This window comes from Sus scrofa, chromosome 15, assembly GCF_000003025.6.
Source record: "Sus scrofa isolate TJ Tabasco breed Duroc chromosome 15, Sscrofa11.1, whole genome shotgun sequence".
NCBI classification, from domain to species: Eukaryota; Metazoa; Chordata; class Mammalia; order Artiodactyla; family Suidae; genus Sus; species Sus scrofa.
The window spans coordinates 80,337,657-80,362,681 of NC_010457.5; the positions used below are offsets into that span (position 1 = coordinate 80,337,657).

General features: G+C 36.3%; 1 protein-coding gene across 1 annotated transcript in view; it reads right to left on the bottom strand.

Moving 5' to 3' along the window:
- CIR1 (corepressor interacting with RBPJ, 1) overlaps positions 661-25,025 on the bottom strand; it is a 37,392-nt gene continuing 13,027 nt past the window's right edge. Inside the window, 3 exon segments of the mRNA NM_001243831.1 lie at positions 661-1,682; positions 2,862-2,947; positions 4,241-4,347. Of these exon segments, the coding sequence (NP_001230760.1) occupies positions 1,049-1,682; positions 2,862-2,947; positions 4,241-4,347 (827 nt within the window). The 3' untranslated portion in view covers positions 661-1,048.

A 25,025-nucleotide genomic window follows, 5' to 3' on the forward strand; every position in this document is an offset into this window, starting at 1 on the left:
GGTAGAACAACAGTCCCTTAATGACACACACATCCTAATCCCTGGAACCTGTAAAGATGTTAGGATACACAGCAAAGGGGAATTAAGGTTGCAGATAGAATTAAGATTTTGAAATAGGGAGATTTTCCCAGATTCTCTTGAGCTCAGTGTAATCATGAGAGTCCTGAAGAGTGAAAAACAATGCAGAATGTCAGTGTCAGAGTAATTAGATATGAGGACTTGATTCAACTGTATCTTTGAAGATGGAAGAAGGAGCCAGAAGCCAAAGAATGCAGGTGGCCTCCAGAAGCTGGAATAGGCAAGCAAACAGATTTTCCATAGAGTATCCAGAAAGAAGCAATCCTGCTGACATCTTGATTTTAGCCCAGTGAGGCCCATTTCAGATTTCTGATTTCCAGAACTGTATTTGTGTTAAAATTGAGGTAATCTGTTATGGCAGTATAGAAAATTAATGTATCATCCAAATGTAAACAGCTTCTTACCCTGTAGAGCAAAACATGTGAAGGGAGTTTAAAGACTTTAAGAAATACTGACCAATTCATCATTTGATTCATACTACTGAACTTCTACAATGATTATACTTGGCTTCAAGTAAATTCAAATCTTAAAAGTAATAAATTTAATTGAAAAAATCAATAATTAAATTATACCAAATCAATATACTCTCATTCTTTTAATGATGTTTCGGAACAAAGAAAATGTCACACTTATATGGGGTTTTTTATCTTAGTATAGGGCACAAGAAATATTTATCAACAGAAAATATTTTTACAGCTCATATTTTCAAAGATCACTTACAAATATTTGCAATTTCATTCTTATAGGATTCATGTAGTTTTGTACTTGATATGACAGCTTATAGAGATGGAAAATTAAAATAGAGGTTTTTTTTATTAAAAAGACAATAGTACATAATTTAGCCCTTACTAAAGGTATTCAAGAAGAAAGTGGAGATATTTTTCTTTCCAGGGAATTGTCATATACAATTCTCTCCTTATTCTCTATTTCTGCTTCGTTCTCTTGGCGTCACTCTAGTATGCTTATCTCCCTAGTGCTCTCTGGGCGTTTTCCCCCCTCTGTATATATCTGTGCCATGGCTTCTGGTGTCGTTTCCTCTCTTCCGCTCTTCACTGGGACTTCGCCGTGACCGTTTTCTTATTTCTTTTGGCTTGTAGCTACCGTGACTTCTGCTTCGGCTTCTCCTATTCCTCTCATCCCTGCTCTGGCTCCTGTTTCTCCTCTCGTCTCTTCCCGATCCTCTCTTCTCTGGACTCTGGTTATAGCTTCTGGGCTTTCGGTCAGAATCAGAATGGCTCCATTTGCCATTCTCCCCAGAACTCTCTTGTTTGAAAGATCTGGGCTTTTCCTTGTTACTGTGACTGCCAGAACGCTCTTCATCAAGTTTTCTCTTCTTAGACTTGTCGATCTCTTCGTCAGAATCACTGCTGTTATGCCCTGAATGCTTGTTTTTCTTTCTTTTCTTCTTTTGTATGTTTTTTTCTTTGTTGTCACTCTCACTGCTGCTTTCTGAAGTCTCACTAGAGGAGGAAGAGGAGGAGGAGGAGGAAGAGGAAGAGGATTTGTTTTTATGTTTTTTGTGTTTACTTCTGCTCTTCTGAAGCTTTTTCTTTTTTCTATCTTTTTTCTTTTTCTTTTTTTTCTTCTCAAGTCGATCCAGCTTCCTTTTATTGGGAAAAAATAGTAATAGATTATGTAAAAATAGTCCTTTCATTGGCAAATGTAAAATTCTGAATAGACAATATAGTTTCTTAGAAGCTATTAAAAGTGGAATTCACATATAAACACATTCTTTACTTTTATTAAATGACAAATCATTTTCCTCCTTTTAAATTATTTGTCACATATATAATAAGTTTAAATTAAAAAATGCATTAGTTGTCTTACTATACTTCCTTCAATAGTAATGACTAATAAAAAAATTCATACTGAAGCAGAGTTTGAAATTATAAAGTACTCTAAATAAAATAAGTGATCATCTTGGCATAAAAAAGGTTTGTGACATTAGCTGGACTCGTTGAAAGCTCAAATATAAAGCTCTAATCAGATGAAACATTAATTTTATGTATTTACTATTTTAAAATATGGAAATACTAATTAACATTATGCTATCAAAATTCAGGAGCATATTCTCCAGAAATTCTGAATTATTATCCACTTTACATTTTTTAATACTCTTTTTTAGTAACATAAAATAATCAGACTAGTTTTCAACAATCATTTAGATATAAAAATAATTAGGAAATTTTATTAAGGCATTATAAATTTCTATAAAGTACTTTATTGTCTCAGAAGAGTAACTTGTTTATATGATTTGAAATAAAAATGTCTTCACTGGCTTCTGTCTAGCCATTCTCAAAACTCCAGTTATTGAGACATCATGAGCTCCCTCTATTGGACTCGGCAGACATTTTTTGGATTTTTTAATCCAGAGGTAGTCTGTTTAACAAGATTCATATTTATCTTAAATTGAGGCATTTCCAACATTCCTCATAAAATCACAAGAATGTAAAAAGAGTAACACATGGCCCACAATATTTTCTACAAACTGCATGCAAAGACATATACAAATCTATCATGAAAAGTAAACCTACAAGTAAATCTATTTCCAAATTAAATGCTCTGAAAAGTGCAGTGACTCTGTGGTATAAACTGAGTATGTAATCTTATTTTAACTTTCATATTACTGAAAGAAAGGCAAAACTGTATTACTATAGCTGGAAAATAAATCATGATACATGGCTTAAGTACCTTAAACTTAGGGTCAGAGGTGAATATGGCACTAAGATGAAACATAAGAACAAAATGTAGTTGAAATCATTAAATAGATACTTTTTAATTACCTGAGAAGTTTCTGTTTTTGTTTTGTTGTCAGTGACTTTAAAAATTCAACTTCTGGATCTTCTTCACCCTCGCTTGCAACATATTCCTGAATCAACAAACACATCATTAAACTGATAGATTATAAGACAAGTTATCAGACGGGGAACATTTACAAATAAGAAATTCTGTATTTGGGACATGCTACAGCTGAGTACGACATTATGGATTGGAAAGTGGAATTAAAAAATGTTTGTAGGAGTTCTCATAATGGCTCAGCAGGAACAAATGTGACTAGTATCTGTGAGGACACAGGTTTGATCCCTGGCCTCGCTCAGTGGGTTAAGGATCTGGTGTTGCTGTGCCTGTGGCATAGGCCGGTGGCTACAGCTCCAATTCGACCTCTAGCTTGGGACCCTCCATATGCCATGGGTGTGGCCCTAAAAAAGCAGAAAAAATGTTTGTTGCCTTCCTGCCAAAGAGGATCATGATGCACTAAGAAGTTAAATGACTGTTTTGACACCCTTAACAGACTTTATCAGGAGAGGATGACAGAGAAACACAGGATGCTTATAGCATAGCGTCTATTCTCTCTCTTGAGTCCTAAACACTTGAGGACTTAAATACTTACTTCTAACTTAATGAAACATTAAAACCAGGAAGATCATGAACTTTATGGGAAGGTCAAAACATCCACAATTTCTGGCTTTATAATTTCAACAGTAATCATCAAATATATGATTATCCAATATATCAGACAGTACAAATACACAATTATATAGGTTACATGTACAATCCCTAGCAATGTTTGAGAAGGAACATGGCTCTTTTCAGAGCAGCGCAAGTTTGTGCCCGTGGTAGTCTGCATTTTAGTCTCAGCTCTGTCTCTAAACAGCCACGTGACCTTAGGGAAATCACTTTAGTTCTCTGGGCTCCAGGTTCCTCATCAAATGAAATAAATGGTTTATATTAGGACGTCTACAACCCTGTAAACTCAACCATTTTCTGGGTCTACATAGTTTAGTCGAGTAACTTTAAAATATTTCCCACAATTTTGGGGGGTTTCTTTTTATACACTTCTCCCCATTGGTTCTATTTAATGTTACTTCAGGGGAAAGTTAGCAGGAAGGAAAAAGTAACCTTATCACCAGTTCAGTTAGATATTTTATTCACATAAACTCAAGAGGAGCAGTTTCATTTATTAAAATATAGGTTTAAAAACAATTTCTTATTTAGGTTAAAATAATAAAGAAGCAAAATCAAAATACATTTTAGGCATTTTCTTTGCTCTATCTTGCTTTCCTATGGATATATGCATATTGGAAAACATTAAGTAGCAATTCACAAGCAATCACATTTAGATTTATAGACATTTTCAGCTTACTGATAAAAAGATCATTACCTGTGATGGATCATTTGCGGTCAAGTTTCTCCCCAGTACATTTCGTTTCAGTGCAAACCCACTGTTTCTCATCTCCGCTATTAGCTCCGAGGGGTGCATCGATGGCCCTGTTCACAAAAATCACAGTTTGAATGTATCATTTATGTCTCTCTACCTTTTTCGGACTCCACAGTAGGAATGCAGTTGAAGCTTTGTTAAGTAAAATCACAGCTAAATCAACTCAATAATCTTCTGCTGAGCAAATAATCAGATATGATTTTCTAAAACAGCAGTCTGGAGATTCAGAATAGAAAATAATTGCATTTTTCTTTACGTGCTAGGGGATTCTCTTCTTATGTAACTTTGTCATATTGAAAAAGATACATTTAAGTGTTATCTGCTTGGTAGTTTTTAGTATAAAATCAAAGCAAAATGATAAAAGACTGCAATTAAACTTTTAATAGTTATTCTCTCAGCAAGAATTCAATTTAAAAGAGATACATTTAAAGGTGCATGAGCAATTTATTATTCTAGTTTCTAAATTCAAAATTCCTACCCTTATTTATCAAGTATCAATACTGAACACATTGCCATGTGGTTGCTAATTTTCAACATACATAGACACACCACCACCCACCACACATGCACAAATGTGTGTATTCCAGTTAATCCGACACATATACATACCTAGAATTTGAAACTTCTAGTCATTAGTTTGGGGTTGGTGTAAGCAATTTTAGGCTGGCTATAGATGTATATGTGTTATATTTTCTACAAGCTACTGTTTCCACTTTTGCAAAATCCCAAACTTTTTGAAAAGGCAGCTTGTTTGGTCACATAATATGCTTTTAAGATATGGACTAGGAGTTCCCATTGTGGCTAGGAACCATGAGGTTGCGGGTTCGATCCCTGGCTTTGCTCAGTGGGTTAAGGATCCAGCATTGCTGTGAGCTGTGGTGTAGGTCGCAGATGTGGCTCGGATCTTGCATTGTTGTGGCTCTGGTGTAGGCTGACAGCCATAGATCTGATTCGACCCCTAGCCTGGGAACCTCCATATGCAGTGGGTGCAGCCCTAAAAAGACAAAAGACAAAAAAAAAAAAAAAAAAGATACGGACTAAAGATTGATAAGATTGATATAATTAAAAACAATTTTTTAAAACATTTGCACTCTTTCCTCAAACATTATTAGGTTTACACAAGATAGGAGACTCTTTCCTCCTTCCTTCATATGTTCCAGCTTCATTTTGTTTTCCCTGCAGGTAGCAAATAATGCCAACATTTCATGAAAGCTTTTTAAAGTTTCTGGCTCAAATCGTTACACTGGCTTAAATGAACTACACAGAGTGATACATCTGGAATACAAGGAAGATTAAGGCTGTTTCTGCCAAAAAGGAGTTCATAAGGGAAGGTGGGGGATATAGAAACATTCAGAAACCGATTCTTTTGTTTGTTGATTAAATATGTCATCTAAGGAAAAAACTTTTTTTTTTTTTTTTTTTTTTTTTTTTGCTTTTTAGGGCCATACACTTGGCATACAGAAGTTCCCAGGCTAGGGGTCAAATTGGAGCTACAGCTGCTGGTCTGTGCCACAGCCACATCAACGCAGGATCCAAGCTGAGTCTGTGACCTACACTACAGCTCACGGCAACACCAGATCCTTAACCCACTGAGAGAGTCCAGGATCAAACCCGAAACCTCATGGATCCTTGTTGGGTTCGTTAACCCCTGAACCACAAAGGGAACTCCCTAAATAGGTCATCTAATTTCTTTACCTTTTTACTGCTTTATTGGTCTTTTACTACTTATTTACATGTTCATAAAAAACAAAAGGCAAAAGGCAATAAAATCCAAATTTGTTCTCTTGTCAATATCATCTATGGTAAAAGGTTTGGTCAGATAAATTCAGGTGTAGGTTAATAACTTTTATTGGAACCTGGGCTTTACAAACATGAGTAGTCATGTTACCAAGAACAACTGAAAGTTGGCTCTAGGTATTAGGGAGAGAGAATAAGAAAAACCCTGCCTATTTTTGGAGTATGGGAAGTTAATAATGTGCTTATTTAATTTACTGGTGAATAAAAAGACTTATTTAATTGAAAACAAAATCATCATAAAGTTGTACCTTTATTTCACTGATATTAACATTTTATTTTAAAACAACATTGGATTTTTATTCTTTTCTTTTCTTTTTTCTTTTTATCGCCACACATGCAGCATGTGGAGATTCCTGAGCTAGGGGTCTGACTGGAGCTATAGCTGCAGGCCTATGCCACAGCTACAGAAACATGGGATCCGAGCTGCATCTGTGACCTACACTGCAGCTTGTGGCAATGGCAGATCCTTAACCCACTGAGTGATTCCAGGGATCGAACCTGCATCCTCAAAGACAACATTGGGTTCTTAACCTGCTGAGCCACAATGGGAACTCCTGATTTTTTTTTTGCTATTTCTTTGAGCCGCTCCCGCGGCATATGGAGGTTCCCAGGCTAGGGGTCGAATCAGAGCTGTAGCCCCCGGCCTATGCCAGAGCCACAGCAATGTGGGATCCAAGCCACGTCTGCAACCTACCCAACAGCTCACGGCAACGCCAACGCGGATCCTTAACCCACTGAGCAAGGGCAGGGACCGAACATGAGACCTCATGGTTCCTAGTCGGATTTGTTAACCACTGCGCCATGACAGGAACTCCCTGATTTTTCTTTTACATGATTAATTTAACTTCTGTGGATTCCTTCATTGACTTTTTGAAAAATTACTCAACTGGGCTGATAATACTGATAATATGTTAAGTAGAAAATGGAATTTTAACTATTAGTATGGATTGCCTCTAAATGGCACAGAAGTGCTAATATAATTAATAGCTTTAAATTAATTATAGAGTATTCACTTTAGTGGCTTCTCAAATTTCACATGTAGGAACATAATTTTATAAAGTAGAAAATGTCTTTTCTGAAGTGTCAAAACTACGTTTCCTTGTCAACAACTTTTTTAGATGTTAAATGAATTCAAAGCAAACATGCTAAGAATTAGGATAAAAACCACTCCAGTAAAGGGCCAAAGAGCTTGGCCATTATGATGAGAGGTTACTGATTTAATCAATTTTCATCAACAGATGGGTAATTTTAATAAGATGTTTTAGAAAACATGCTTTAAAAATTTTCATTACAGTACTTCCAACTACTTCAAGAAAATGATCTCTCTTTGCTGAGGCTGACATAAATTATACAGATTGTGAAACAAATATTACTCTTTGATCATTTATATTTCTCCAAAACCTCAACTAAGATTCTGTAGTACATATGCTTAGCATATACTTCCTAACCATAAGATTCTAAATACAGGGTTTAGTGAAATAGCTGACAAACAGTGCTCAATAAGTACTAACAATTATTACTTTGATCAGTAGCTATAAAACTTTTATGTTTTCACAAAAAAAAAATGCCCTTAACAGTAACATTTTTCAAAAATCCAGTCTTCTTCACTTCTTTTTGTACTTAAACCTTCTCCTTCCATTATCAAAAGTTCTAGGTTTTGAATATATGACAGGTTGAATTAAGATATATTTAGCAAGATTTTCATACTTTCATGTTATTGTGACAGTGGCTATGTACAGTTAAATTGACAGAAATGACTCTAGCTCTCTGAAAACTCAAAATTTAATTGCTATAGTAGATTATATAGATATGTTGAAAAAATAGTTTTTTAGAAACATGTTCAAAATCAAATGACTACTTTTTCTTGATGCCTTGATAATTTAAATTACAGGTGGAGTTGGGGCTCAAGAATGTTTGGTTTGTTCTTAAATTTGCTATGGTAGGATAATTCTAGAGAATTCAGAAAAGGGGCATTTTTTTCCTCTCTTTTTTTTTATTACTCAATGAATTTATTACATTTGTAGTTGTACAATGATCATCACAATCCAATTTTATAGGATTTCCATCCCACAACCCCAGGGCATCCCCCCACCCCCCGAACTGTCTCCTCCGGAGACCCCAAGTTTTTCAAAGTCTGTGAGTCAGTATCTGTTCTGCAAAGAAGTTCATTCTGTCCTTTTTTCAGATTCCACATGTCAGTGAAAGCATTTGATGTTGGTATCTCATAAGGGCTCCTTTCTATATCACTTTAGCTGGGCTGGGTTAAGCCCCCATAGCATGAAAACCAGTGTTCCAACCTAGAAAAGCAGGTCCACTGAAGAAACTGTTTTTATTTTCTATTTTATTTATTTATTTATTTATTTGTTTGTTTATTTATTTATTTATTTATTGTCTTTTTGCCATTTCTTGGGCCACTCCTGCAGCATATGGAGGTTCCCAGGCTAGGGGTCCAATCGGAGCCATAGCTGTCGGCCTCGCCACAGCCACAGCAATGCGGGATCCAAGCCACGTCTGTGACCTACACCACAGCTCACAGCAACACCGGATCCTTAACCCACTGAGCAAGGCCAGAGATCGAACCCGCAACCTCATGGTCCCTAGTCGAATTCGTTAACCACTGAGCCACTACGGGAACTCCTGAAGAAACTGTTTTTAACATTCATTAATTTTGCAAACTTTCTTTGCTGTGATATGTGGATAAGCATCAAAATACTGATTGTGACTGTAGTACTCAGGTCCTGATTGGACCCAGACTATTTTCTACTAGAAAAATACCATGAAGTCAGTGGCACAGAAAAGAAAAATTCTCAGAAGGCAAACGATATTGTACAAAATTACGTATGAAAAGGGTTTAATCTATTCATTAAGAGCATTCATTTTTATAGAACTAATAAACAAAAGCAAGAGAAGGTAAAAAATGTTCCGTAGTAAAATAGGTATTTTATCAGAGAACAATACAGGAGTTAAAAGTGCTGGCTAGGAGGAAGGCCCTATCACTGATGCCACAGTTAGAGGACACAGCCCCAGGTGACTGCCACCAACAGCACAGGAAGAAGATGAACACTGAAGGGAGAGGTACTTCTGGTGTTTCACTGCTAGCTTAGGTCCATCTGCTCTTCCCAAGGACACAGGTATCTTTCATTCAAAGTTCATCATTCCTTTCAAACGAAGCACTACCTTCTATAATTTTATCGTTTTCAGAAGGAGAAGAGAGGACCATGAGTTGTATGTTAGGTAAGGCTGTTTTAGAAACACTTCTCCCCTCCTCCTGCCAAATCTAACACAATTTAACTTATAAACTGCTACTGTTTGCTAAAAATAAAATGTTCTGGAGTAAATATCATCTTGTGTGCTGTGACAGAGGTGATCTATTTTTCCCTTCTAGTTGTGTGTGTGTCTCCAAACTTTATACAATGAAAAATTTCAAACCTAGAGAAAACGTAAAGAGCCCTATATACTTACCACACAGCTTCAAGAATTATCAATATTTTGTCTTTTTTTGTTTTATAGATTACCTGCAACATTTTTTGTTTCTTTTTTAATAGAGTATTTTAAATAAAATTTCAGACATCATTTCGGTATATAAATCACTAACAAATATTATGGGCTATTTCTTAAAAATAAAACCCTAACACCTTTGTTACATTTATTAATACTGACAGTTTTAAAATATCATCTAATATCCAATCAACATTCACATTGTCCCAATTGTCTCAAAGTATTTTTACAGTTGCCTTGTTCAGATCAGGATCCAAACAAGGTCCACACATTACATTTGGTTCATTTAGCTCTTAAGTCTCTCTCTCTCTGGGGTATAAATGACACATACCTTAAACCTCTTTTAATCTAAAAAAATTTAGCCATTTTCCCTCCACCCCCCCCCCCCCGCTGCTATTCATTTGCTGAAGAAACTGGGTCATTTGTCCTATAGAATTTCTCCAATTCTGGATAGTGACTGATGTCATTTAATATGTTCTCTTAGCCTCTGTATTTCCTGTAAACTAGTAGTTAGATCTAGAGGCTTATTATTAAATTATTTTGGTATTTTATACCATATACTTTGGAGGAATATATGGAAAATTCTCTAAAGTTCAGATTCAGGAAAATGACACCTGAAAATAAATGCATTTTTGCTAATTAACTAGACTAAGCAAGAAAGGCTAAGACTTCAACCTGGTATGTTCCTGCTTTCACCATGTATTTATTGTAGTCATAGTAACAGTGATATAATCTTTAAGATGTGTGTGTTTTAAAAAAAAGGAGTTCCCACCGAGGTGCAGTGGGTTAAGAAACCAACTGCAGTGGCTTGAGTCACAGCAGAGGTGCGGGTTTGATTCCTGGCTGGGTGCACTGGGTTAAAGGAGGTGGAGTTGCTGCAATTGTGGCATAGGTCGCAGCTGTAGCTTGGCCCTTTAATGGGTGTGGCCATTAAAAAAGAAAATCCCAAACACATCAAAATAAATTATGATTCTTATTTCCATGAAAAGTACATTTATTCTTTCTTTCCTAAAGTTAAATTAACTATATATAGTGAAAAAGCCACTCCCTGTCACTAAATGTAAAAAGGACACTCAGAGACGCTAGTTACTAGTTACCTGATCAAGAGGGAGAATTATGAAGAATTACCTTAGACTTACATTTGATTCCGAACATTACCTAACCTTTTTGCTTAAAAGAAAGCTTATGGAGAGTTATCTTTAAAAAAGACTGAAAAGGGGGGCACAGTAGGAGCATGTAACACAAGTCCCAGGGAAAAAGTGAACAAAGCTATTAATAAAGTGCGTGGGTGATTTTTATTTATATAGATGAGAATGTTTTATGTATGATTTTCTAAAGGTTATGCAAGAACCAATTGTGCTGAATTGTAATAAAACTGCTCCATACTGGGAATTTTCCTGACACACTGCCAGTTCATCTTGGTGGAGGCTCAAAACAATAGGGTTTCTTATTGCCCTTATCCTGAGTTCATACTGAAGACAGCTGATTTGATCTCTATTAAGACATACAATGTAAAGGAAAAATTAAACATTTTATTTTTGTCTGTGTCTGGAAAATACAAAAAAGTAAAAGGCACAAAGAAACTGCCCTTACTGTATGCCAGTGAAAAACACTAGCATTAAAAATAACCCTGCCTTTCAGAATCAATAACATTAAAGATATTTGAGTTATATTGGATTCCGTCTTTAAAGTTACATTTTCAACTTAATTTACATGCAGGTACTTTAGTGATGATACCTCCATCACTCAATAGTAAAGAGAATAAAGTGAATTCACAGTCCTAGAGGACTAGGAAAAATCATTTGCGTTGTGATGAACACGAAGTATTACAAGTTGGCCCTATGTGTTACAGAAGTTATGAGACTATGGATGTTCTTGAAAAGTTATGCATCCATAAACCTCAAAAAATTGAGTCAAAGAAGTCAGACACAGGAGAATATATACTGTATGAGTCCACTTACACGAAGTTCATTAATAGGTGAAGGTAATATATGAGGTTAGAAATTAGAGGAGTGGCTATAAGTGTAGGAGGCCAACTGGAAAGGGACAGTAAGGTATTTACTAGGGAGATGGCAATGCTCTATGCTCTACATCTTGTCAGAGACATTGGTTACATGTGTGCATCATTTGTCAAACTCAAATTCTACACTTAACATCAGCGCATTCAACTTTTAAAAAAAAGTTACATGGGATATTTTAAATCAATCGGCAGTAATTACTGAATGACTAAGTTACTGTAGACTCTCACTAGACTTCTATACTAGGTCTCTCTCAAATTATGGAGAGAGCTCTGCATAGGGAATTTCAACTTTCTTATCCCTGGTATATAACATAAAGTGATTTTACAAATCAATATGTAGTACCAAGGGCTTATTATTTTATCTCAGTAGGTACTTAAGAAATAAAGAATAGAGGGAATTCCTGTTGTGGTTCAGTGGGTTAAGAGTCCTACTGGTATCCATGAGGATATAGGTTTGCTCCCTGGCTTCACCCAGTGAGTTAAAGGATTTGGCGTTGCTATAAGCTGTGGTGTAGGTTGCAGACATGGCCTGGATCTGGCGTTACTGTGGCTGTGGCACAGTCCAGCAGCTACAGCTCTGATTTGACCCCTAGCCCGGGAACTTCCATTGTCTCGGGTGTTGCCCTAAAAAAGACCAAAAAGAAAGAAAAAAGAAATAAAGAATAGAGAACTTGGGGAGGCCCCTGGTGGCTCATCGGGTTAAGGATCTGGTGTTGTCACTGCTGTGGCATGGGTTTGATCCCTGGCCTGGGAACTTCTGCATACTGTGGGCATGGCACCCCCACCCCCCCAAAAAAACCCACACAGACCTAAGTAGCAAAATAAAATAGAAATTATTTTCCCACGCAAGTCTGATGACTGTCTTTATCCATTCATTTATTGAAGAGAAAGAAGAGTGTGAGATAAATGCTGCTGGCACAGCAGGATGGCTTCCTAATGGTCAGGGAAAGCCAACCCCAAATGAAGTTGGCTTCTTTTTATAGCCAGAGAGTGGGGGAAGGGGCAGTGTGGTTCTCCTGGTTTGCTAGGGGTCTGAAACATTCCTCATTCCTGATGAGGGTCTGCTTAAGTAAGCCTGATGACGATCTTAAAAACAAAAAACAAAACAAAACAAAAAAACCAGAGAACTTGGTTTTAACCTTCAAGGTTATAATCATTTTGGGAAAGTTAGTTCATATAAGAGAACAGGAAAAATATAAATTGTAAATTTTGTGTTATAAGATATATACAGAGAATAATATGATAGACAGTGATGTTTAGAATAGGTAGCAAAGCCTTTACATTCAGTTACTCACTAAACTATTATTTACTAAGCATGTACATTACACAAGACACTGGGAACAAAAGATAAATAATATACAGTCCCTATTTCAGGAAAGCTTATCCTTTCTAGGAAAGAACTAGAAACGGAGTTTGACTTTCAAACTCTCATAGGTTTAGAAAAAGGTAAAAAATATGGCACTCTAAATGAGTGGGACATGATGAAGGTTCATGTTAAGTTTGATTTGGGTAGAAGAATTAATATTTACTAGGTAGACTACATTTCATTCATTCTTTTTTTCCCAGGTAATCACTAGCTAACTTAATTTACTTGAAGCTAGCAGACCTTGAGTAGATGGAATGATATTAATAGGAAGAGTCATGTAAAAGAGAGTTATGACTGTGACCGAGAATCATAATACCCCTTTGAGATTAGAGGAGAGAGCCTCACTGGCCTCACACATATCTTTAACACAGAGCAGAGCCATTTACTGACAAAACAGGACTGTGATTAATTTGTTAATATCAATGGAATTTCAACACACTGCCACTTTAAAAAAATTTAATCGCTGAATTATAATAGTGCTTATAAATAGTTCAAAATGAGTAACCACTGGTAATCACTTAGAATAGCCAAAATTTAAAGTACTAATCAAGAGCTAATGTGACCTTTGAAACACTATGAATTGACAAGTTTTACTGAATAATCTCTTTAACAGGCTAATATTTCTTTGGTGCTATTTAGCTTACTCCTACATTTAAAAAAAAATATGTTTCTGACTGATCAACTATATATATATATTTTTTAACAGGTATAATTGATTTACCATATTGTGTTAGTTTCAGGTATATAGCAAAGTGATTTGGTTATTCAGATATCATGTATATACCTATATTCTTTTCCATTATAGTTTATTATAAGACATTAAATATTATTCCCTGTGCTATACAGTAAATCCTTATTGTTTATCTACTTTATACACAGTATTTGCATCTGTTAATCCTCTACTCCCACTCTACCCTGCCCCCCTTTCCTTTGGTAACTATAAGATTGTTTTCTATGTCTGTGAGTCTGCTTTTGTTTTGTAAATAAGTTCATTTATACTACTTTTTAGATTCCACATATAAGTGACATCATATAATATCTGTTTCTCTGTTTGACTTATTTCACTCAGTATAATGATCTCTAGGTCCATCTATGTTACTGCAAATGGCATTATTTCATTCTTGTTTATGGCTGAGTGATGACTGACAAGGGCTTAATTCCCAAAATATACAAACAGCTCATATAACTCAATAACAAAAAAACAAATAACCCAATCAACTACATATTAAAGAAGAAGTGGTACCTAACTTTACTTCTTTATTTTGAGGTCAATCCTTTATTTATTTATTAGTTTTAATATCTGACTATTTGAGAAGTTTAACTGGATTCTGGTAACACAAATACTGTAAAATCATGTTGAAGGATCAAAAAAATTCTGCCATCAGATGTAGGGCTATTTCAGTAGCTATGCTGAGAAGATTCAACTTCTTCAAGGAGTTACATAAAAGAACTCTGTTAACAGATACTGCAACAGAAGGGCAACCGAGTTTATCATCTTTCTTTCTAAAGAAAGTCCCTCCAGCATTTTCCTTGGTGTCTTTCTAATACAAGTTAACGATCAGACAATTATTGTGTTAAGCTTTCCAAACACATTCTCAAGTAACAAAAATTCCTCCAACATGAAACACTGATGGAAAGAAAGATGGAGGAGCAGCATATGAGAGCTCTGTTGCAGAAAACTGCTATCGGTGCTATGGCTTCATGTAACATTCTTCAAGAAAAATTAGGTCAAGAGTTAGGGGAAATCAGGCAAGGAAAAGAGTGCTGATAGACAAATGTTTGAAACAAGTATAAAGTAATACTTTCCTCAATTTACGGTATTTATTCATTTTCACATTATTTAAACATACAAAAGCTTTGGCTAAATAAGACTTGAAACATTAAGTACCAATCATCATTTTAGTCATTAGTGGTATGGCTGGATCTCATACTTAGCATTACAAAGAAAAACAAATTTTTGTATATGTCAAGAATATCTAGTGATACCATTTTGAATTTAAAAATGTACTTTTACTGTAAACCAACTATAGTGGAAAAAATAAAAATCATTTTGAAAAATAAAATAAAAATGTACTTTTATTAAAAATGTGAAATTTACTATGTTATCATATAGTCAGTTCCAAATAATCTTTTTTTTTTTTTTTTTTCTTTTTCAGCTGCATCTGCTGCACGTGGAACTTCCTTGGCCAGGCACTGAACATGCACACCAGCAGTAACCTGAGCCACTGAGCCAAGACAATGCCAGGTTATTAATCCACTGCATCACTGCGAGAACTTCCAAATATCCTTAAAATTGGAGCTAAGTTTAAAAAATGGCAAAGTAACTTTAAATACATAGCAACTTAAATCTAAAAAAAGAACCCTCAAATAATTAGTACAATATGAAACATGTTAACAAATTTGGACTCAATGTTTCTTCACTTTTACACTGCTTTTATAACTTTTACATATCAGTCCATTATATAAAGAGCTTGAAATCTCTCTCATTCTCATAAGAAGAAAAAAACTGAAAAAATTAAAAATGAACAAATCTTAGATCTATTAGAGAACTGAGGTCACAGGGCAAATCACTGCCCCCCAGAACAGAGAGACAGGCAATACAGAAATTCAGTTTATCAGGACCAGAAACCACCAACAGAGCCCACAGAGCCAGCAACTGGTGGAAATACCAGTTCTAAATATCCTTTAACGATAAGTGACTATTGCTGGAGACTGATGAGCAAGGACTAGTTTGAGAGATGAAAACTCCTGGGAGCTCAACTTTAAAGGGACCTCCACACTTTTGTGAGTTTTACTTCCAGGAGCCCCACAAGGTTCTCACTGTGACCATCAAAGGATAATCCCCTTGTACTTCCCTCCCAACAGTGGGAAAGGAAAAGTAACCATCTTGAAATATGCCCAGAGCATTCTGTTGTCCTGAACAAATGTTCATCCTCAAAGGAAGCTATTTCACCAGAGCCTAACCCATGGGGAGGGAAGAAAAAAGATGACAAGTGGGTGGAAAAAAGCTGAGAAGCTCTTGTCATGGTTACAGTCCAGGGGCAGGGGCCCACTAAGAGTGAGACCTAGTCATAGGATTATAGAATGCTTCCCTTCCCCCAAGATCTTACCACCACATCAGTAGGGATCCTGTAAAATAACAGAAGATTACAACTGAAGTCAGGCGCAGCTTCTACTAAAAGACTCTAAAGAAACCCAAAGATAACAGAGGAGACAAAAACAAGGACACTAGAGGAAATTTATCCTCTAAAATCTACAGTTACAGCGAAGAATAAACACAATATAATTCCTAAACATAAAATTCCACACTAAAGGCTCAGTTCTGTCTACCTGATACATCATGTCTGGCTTTCACCAAAAAATACAAGTATGCTAATAGGCAAAAATACAGTTTGGAGAGACAAAGAAAGCATTGGAATCAAACTCTGCTATGATAGAGATCCTGGAATTATCAGATTGGGATTCTAAAATAACTAAGATTCATGCTAATGAAAAGGTGGACAAGATGCAAGACATGGTTAATGTAATAAGCTGAGAAATGGAGTCTGAGAAAGAATCTAACGGAAATGCTAGAAATAAAAAACACTAATATATGGAGTTCCCATTGTGGCGCAGTGGAAATGAATCTGACCAGGAACCAGGTTTCAGGTTTGATCCCTGGCCTTGCTCAGTGGGTTAAGGATCCGGTGTTGCCGTGAACTGTAGTGTAGGTCACAGACACGGCTAGGATCTGGCATTGCTGTGGCTCCGGTGTAGGCTGGCAGCTACAGTTCTAATTAGACCCCTAGCCTGGGAACCTCCATATGCTGTGAGTGTGGCCCTGAAAGGACAAAAAGACAAAAAACAAACACAAACCACTAATATAAATGAAGACTGCCTTTGATGAGCTTATCAGTAGACTAGGCATAACTGAGGAAAGAAGTGGTAAATTTTTTAGACAGATCAATAGAAACTTCCCAAACTGAAAATTCAAAAAAAAAACAACCCAAAATATCCAAAAACTGTAGGAAACTACAAAAGGTATAACATATGTACAATAGGAATACCAGAAGAGAGAAGAGAGAAAAGAACAGAAAAAGTATTTGAAATAATAATGCTGAGATGTCTCAAGACTAATAGTAAATAACCAAACCACAAATCAAAGAAGCTCAGAGAACACCAAGCAGAATAAATACCAAAAAATCTATACCTAGGTATATGATATTCAAACTGCAGAAAATCAAAGATGAAGAGAAAAGCTTGAAAGATGACAGAGGGGGAAAAAACCTTACTGAAAAAAGAACAAGGATAAAAATTATATCAGCTTTCTCTTAAGAAACTATGCAAACAAGAGGAGAGTGGGGTGAAATAAAGGTTAAAAGGAAAATCCTACCAACGCAGCAATCATCCATTATACATAAAGAAAGGAAGAACATTTGAGAAGAAATAAATAAAAAGATAAAGTATTTTCTTTTCCTTTACTTTTTTTCTTTTCTTTTTAGGGCTGCCCTCATGGCATATGGACGTTCCCAGGCTAGGGGTCGAATCAGAGCTACAGTTGCTAGCCTACACCATAGCTCATGGCAACACTGGATCCTTGGCCCAGTGAGTGAGGTCAGGGATAGAAACCACATCTTCATAGATATTAGTCAGGTTTGTTTACAGTGCAGCACAATGGGAACCCCTATTTTTCCTATTTTTAACTGATCTAACAGATAACATTTTATTCAAAATGATAACTGCAACAATACATTGGATGCATTATAACTTATGGATAAATGAAATAATATGACAGCTATGTTATAGGAGACAGGAAGAAGGAAATGTGTTACATAACAGAAACTGGTTTACTCTGTTATAAGGTACTGGCACTACCTGTAAAGTGGTATAGCTTTATTTTTAAGTGGACTTAGATTAGTTATAAAAACATATTGCAGGAGTTTCCACTGTGGCACAGTGGAAATGAATCCAACTAGGAACCATGAGGTTGCAGGTTTGATCCCCGGCCTCGCTCAGTGGGTTAAGGATCCGGTGTTGCAGATGAAGCTCAGATCCTACATTGCTGTGGCTCTGGCGTAGGCCAGTAGCAACAGCTCCAATTAGACCCCTAGCCTAGGAACCTCCATATGCCACGGGTTCAGCCCTAAAAAGACAAAAAAAGAAAAAAAAATCCCCCCAAAAAACCCAAAAACCAACCCCACACCATACTGCAAATTCTAGGGTGACTACTAAAATTGAAAAATAATGCAGTATAACCTATAAGTTAAGAGAGGAGAGAAATACTCAATTAAAACTAGAGAAAACAGGAGAGTGGAAGACAAAAACCATGAACAAGAGCAACCAATAGAAACAATTATATATATGGTAGATCTTAATGTTAATTCTATCAATGATAGACCTAATTATGTTGTCTACAAGAAAACACAATTTAAAAATAAAGACACAGAGAGATTAAAAGTAGGATTTCTTTGAGAGTAGGTTAAGGATCTGGTGCAGCATTGGGGTGCAGGTTCAATCCCTGGCCCAGGAATTTCCAAATGTCATGGGTGTGGCCAAAATCCAAATCTTGTGGGTGCGGCCAACAACAACAAAACAAGCTGATTTCAGATAAAGCAGATTTCAGACCAAGGAAATGTATCAGGATAAAAAGAGACAATTACATAATGAAAAAGGGGTTCCTTCTCCAAGACATAACAATCTCAAATGTGTATGCACCTAACAACATCATTAAAACATGTGAGGCCAAAACTAATAGACAAATACTTTTAGAAAAAGACAAATCCACTATTATAATTGGAGACTTCAATGTTCCTCAATCAGAAATGGACACATCTAGCAGCAGAAAATTAGCAGGATATAGTTGAACAGCACCATCTATCAATTGGATCTAATTGTTATTTACTGAATACTTCATCCAACAACAGCAGAATACATATTCTTTTTCTTTTTTTCTTTTAGGGCCACACTGAGCATGGAGAGTCCCAGGCTAGGGGTCTAATCAGCTACAGCTGTAGGCACAGCCACAGCCACAGCAATGCCAGATTCAAGCCTCATCTGCCACCTACACCACAGCTCATGGCAATGCCGGATCCTTAACCCACTGAGAGAGACCAGGGATCGAACCCGCAACCTCATGGTTCCTAGTCAGATTCATTTCCACTGCACTACAATGGGAACTCTTCCCACATTCTTCTTAATTAAGCTCATATGGAACATTCACCAAGATCACATTTTGAGTCATAACCTTAACATACACGTTAATATATGTAAAAGAACAGATATCATACAAAGAATGCTTTCAACCAAAATGGAATTAAACTAGAAACCAATAATAGAATGACAGCCATAAAATTTAAAAAAAAAATTGGATATTAAAAATACTTCTAGGGAGTTCCTATGGAGGCTCAGCAGTAATGAACCCAACTAGTATCCATGAGGACACGGTTCAATCCCTGGCCTTGCTCGGTGGGTTAAAGATCCGACACTGCCGTGAGCTGTGGTATAGGCTGAAGACATGGCTCAGATCCTGCATTGCTATGGCTGTGGCATAGGCTGGCAGCTACAGTTTGATTTGACCCCTAGCACAGGAACTTCCATATGCTGTGGGTGCAGCCCTAAAAAGAACCCTCCCTCCCAAAAAGCAAAACCCACACTTCTAAATAACACACTGATAGAAGTCTCAAGAAAATCAACAAAATGCAAATGCAAATACAACTGCTGTATAACAAAGAACATGGGGGCCTTTGTTCCCAGTTTGTGAGAGCCTCTAAATTGTCAAGATTTCCTGAGTAATAGGAGTGTTTTTGCTACTTATGGTGAGCCCCTAGATACAGTCTCCTAAGGAGATGACTCAGGATGGGGCAGGCCACACCAGAAAGGCCAACCATGTGATCAGAAGGTTAGAGTTTTTCAGCCACATGATGTTAGCCTGACCTCTGGGAGAAGGAAAGACTAGAGACTGAGTTCAACCACAAGGCCAATGATTCAATGAATCATGCCTATGTAATTAAACCCTAATAAAAACTCTAGACAGCCTGGGTGAGCTACCCTGGTTAACAATACTCTGTGCATACTGGTGTACACTGATGTATAAGGAAGACAACATGTCCAGACTCCATGGAGAGAGGACATGAGAAGCTACGTGTTTGGGGTAGGGAGGAGAGCAAGGCAATTTTGTGTTAGAGTATGAAATTTAAAGGCAAAGAAAGTGATATGAAAACCACTTTCTTTACTACATATTGAATGATTCCATTTATATGAAATGTCTAGAACAGACAATCATAAAAAAGTAGAAAGTAGATTAGTGGTTGCTTAGGACTGGGGAAATCAGGGACTGGGGATGAGAATTAAAGAATATAGGGTTTCATTTTGTGAAATTAAAACGTTTTAAAATTGACCATGGTAATGGATGTGCAACTCTGTGAATATACAAATTCAAAGGCATGGAACTAAATACTTTAAATGAGTAAACTGTATAGCATGTAAATTATAATTCAGTAAGGCTATATATTTATGTATTTTTTTTTTTTTTTGTCTTTTTAGAGCTACACCCATGGCATATGGAGGTTCCCAGGCTAGAGGTCAAATTAGAGATGAAGCTGCACCACAGCTCAAGACAATGCCGGATCCTCAACCCACTGAGCGAGGCCAGAGATCAAACCTGCGGCCTCATGGATCCTAGTCAGATTTGTTTCTGCTGAGCCACGATGGGAACTCCAGTAAAGCTATTTAAAAAACACTTTCTTGGAGTTCCCATTGTGGTTCAGTGGGTTAAAAACGGACATAGTCTTCATGAGGATGCCAGTTCAATCCCTGGCCTCACTCAGTGGGTTAAGGATCCAGCGTTGCCTCAGGCTGCAGTGTAGGTTGCAGATGTGCCTTGGATTTGTTGTTGATCTGGCTGTGGCACAGGCCTGCAGCTGCAGCTCTCATTTGACCCCTAGTCTGGAAACTTCCACATGCTGCAAGTGTGGCCGTTTATGGGAAAAAAAAAAAAAAAAAATCCCCACTTGCTCAGAAAACGAAAAGACAAGCCACAGACTTGGAGAAGATACCTCCAGAAGACACATCTGATAAAGGACTGTTATCCAAAATATATAAAGAACTCTTTAAACTCAACAATAAGAAAACAACCCAATTTTAAAAAAAAAGGCCAGGAGTTCCCATCATGGCTCAGTGGAAACAAGTCTGACTGGTATCCATGAGGACACAGGTTCAATCCCTGGCCTTGCTCAGTGGACTAAGGATCTAGCGTTGCTGTGAGCTGTGGTGTAGGTTGAAGATGCGACTTGGATCTGGAGTTGCAGGGCTGTGGCCAGCAGCTACAGCCCCAATTCGACCCCTAGCCTGGAAACCTCCATGTGCTGCAAGTGCGGCTATTAAAAAAAAAAAAAAAAAAAAAAAAAAAAAAAGGCCAAAGGCCTTAACAGATACCTCGTTAAGAAGGTATACAGATGGGAAGTAAGTATATGAAAATATGTGCTGCATAATATGTCATCAGGGAAATGCAAAATAAAACAATGAGATACCTCTACACACTTATCAGAATGGCCAAAAGCCATAACACTAACGATGCCAAATGCTGGTGAGAATGTGGATCAACAGGAACTCTAATTCACTGTTGGTAGGAATGTACAATGGTACAGCTACTTTGGAAGACAGTTTGGCCATTTCTTATAAAACTAAATATACTCAATATGTAATCCAGCAATCATGTTTCTTCATATTTACTCAAACGAGTTGAAAACATGACCACACAAAAATGTGCACACAGATATTTATAGCAGCTTTATGTGTAACTGCCAAAACATGGAAGCAGACAAGATGTCCTTCAGCAGGTGAATGGATCAATAAACTGTGGTATAACCAGACATTAGGCTATTATGCAGCACTAAAAAGAAACGAGCTATCAAGTCGTGAAAATGGAGGAAACTTAAATGCATATTACTAAGTGAAAGAAGCCAATCTGAAAAGGCTACACACTGTAGATTCCAATTCTATGACCTTCAGGACAAGGTGAAACTATGGAGACAATAAAAAGACAAGTGGTTAACAGGGGTGAGAGGAGAGGGAGGGATGAACACTCAGAGCACAGATGGTTCTTTAGGGCAGTGAAACTACACTGTTTGATACTATAATGGTGGGTAGATGCCATTGTACATTTGTCCAAACCCATGAAATGTACAATACCAAGAGTGAGCCCTAAGGTAAACCATGGATTCTGAGTGATAATGATGTGTCGATGTAGGTTCATCAACTGTGACAAATGTATCTCTCTGTTGGGGGACACTGATAAAGCAGGAGGTTACACATTTGTAGGGGCAGGTGGTATGTGGGAATTCTCTGGGCTTTTCTCTCAGTTTTGCTATGAACATAAAACTGCTCTACAAGATAAAGTCTATTAAAAGAAATAAAACTGAAACAAAATAAACAAAAAGATAAAGCAGGAGGCATACATATATATGTGACTATTAACTCTATTAAGAAAGCCAAAAAACCCCACCAAAAAACCAAAAAACCCCACTTGCTTTGTTGAAGACTGCCACTGTGGATTTTGAAAATGATGTTTAATTTAAATATATATGAAAAACATGAGAAAGTAACAGAAGGCTAAGAGGCAATGATAAGAGTAAGAGTTATAGAGTATACACAAAAGGCAGGTGGACTGGCTATTCAGTTATGTTTTAATATAAAAACACTTCATAAAAATTCAGTCACCACTGAGGCTTGTAAATTTTATACATAATTTTGATGTATCTAGAGTGGACAAAAACTTATAAAGTTAAGATGATCTTATCAGTAGAAAAGATATTCTAAACCAGCTTAGCCAAAAGAAGCATTTTGATTGCCTAATTTAACTTTGTAAAGGAGAAGGAAATCTTATAGCTGGTCTCTGTAAACCTCACAGCTGGAACATTCTAACAGCACCTTGCAGTTTCCAGTGATCAAAGTAAGTTACTTTATATACTAAACTAAGAATTTCATAATAGAAATAATGTAACACCAGGGGGTGCAGTTATCATGAAATAATTACACTCCTGGGAGATTACAGGCACAAGGCTGTACCCCAGGGGTGTGATTATCCCATGATAACCACATCCACGGAAATTGCCTTATTGCAAAAATAATCTCTATTCACTGGTGAGACATTATTCAATAGGTGATTTTTTTAAATGAAAAGATTTTTTAGCTTGAATCAGCAAGTGGATTAGGAAATTGGCCAGTTTATTTTTCATTGCATTCAAATTCAGAATATAACATCATTATTTGCTTTCCTATTTGATATAGTAGAGTATTTTTTTATTTTGTTTTAGAGAAACCTTTAACTAATACTAACTATTAGTGTTAGTTAAGTGGTACTACTAAATTCAGGTCAAACTTTAAAGGTATTAAGTGAGCAATACAATTTTAACAGTCCATTGCCTTAACAATCAGCAATACAATTTTAAATAACTTGTTTCTATGTATAATTTTTTTTTTTTTGGTCTTTTAGGGCCACACCCAGGCTGGGGGTGGAATCAGAGCTATAGCTGCTGGCCTACATCACAGCCACAGCAACACAAGATCCTTAACCCACTGAGTGAGGCCAGCAATCGAAACTGCATCCTCATAGATGCTAGTCAGATTCGTTTCTGCTGAGCCACGATGGAAACTCCTATGTATACTTTTTAATTCTTCTAAAAATATTCATTTAAAAATTAAAAATATACTGCCACTCTTAATATTTTAGTCTCTTTCCCAGCATTTTAATTTTTCTAAAAGTATTTCCATACAGGGTATGGAGAAAAAGGAACCCTCCTACACTGTTGGTGGGAATGTAAATTGGTATAGCCACTATGGAGAACAGTATGGAAGCTCCTTAAAAACCTAAAAATAAAAATCACATATGATTCAGTGATCCCACTCCTAGGCATATATCTGGAGAATACTCTAATTTGAAAAGATACCTGTACCTCAATTTTCAAGGTGGTACAACAGCCAAGATGCAAGCAACCTAAGTGTCCATTGACAGAGAAATGGATAAAAAAGATGTGGTATATATATAAAATGGAATATTACTCAGCCATAAAAATAATGAAATAATGCCATTTACAGCAACATGGATGGACCTAGAGATTATCATATTAAGTGAAGTCAGACAAAGACAAATTCATGATTTTGCTTATATGTGGAGTCTAAAAAAATGATACAAATTAACTTATTTACAAAACAGAAACAGACTCACAGATATAGGAAACAAACTTATGGTTATCAAAGGAGAAGGGTGGGGGGAGGATAAATTAGGAGCTCAGGGTTAACAGATATAGATTACTACTTTATAAAAAGATAAACCAATAAGAACCTACCATATAGCATAGGGAACTATACTCAATATCTTATAATAACCTAAAATGGAAAAGAATCTGAAAAAGTATATATATATGTATATACATACATACACGCACATACATATACACACACATGTGTATGTATAACTGAATTACTTTGGTGTATTCCTTGAAACTAAAACAATATTGAAAATTAACTATACTTCAATAAAAATTTTTTTAAAAAAGAAAGAAAAATATCTCTATATGTCTACCTAAAGATGTAAAGAGAAATATGAATAGAATCCACGTAACCACTTTGCTTTATAATCTGCCTTTTTTTTTTTTTTCCTGCACCTATGGCATAGAGAAATTCCTGGGCCAGGGACTGAACTTGAGCCACAGCAGTGACACGAACCACAGCAGTTAAGAATGCCAGATCCTTAATCTGCTGAGCTACCAGGGAACTCCTATGATCTGCTTTTTATCTGACCAAATGTTGTAAACAATACCCATTCGTTAAGAAATCTTCCTATCATTTTTTAATGGTTACATAGTACAGAACGCCTTATGACAATATCCCTTAATTATTCACTTAATACCCTTTTATTAGATATTTAGGTTCTCTACCTGTCTTATTATTATTACACACAATGCTTTGCAACAAAATGATCAGACATATACATAATTATATCTTAGGACAAATTCATGACTGTGTAATATTAGTAAAACATAATTTAAATAAGCAAATAAACAACAAAG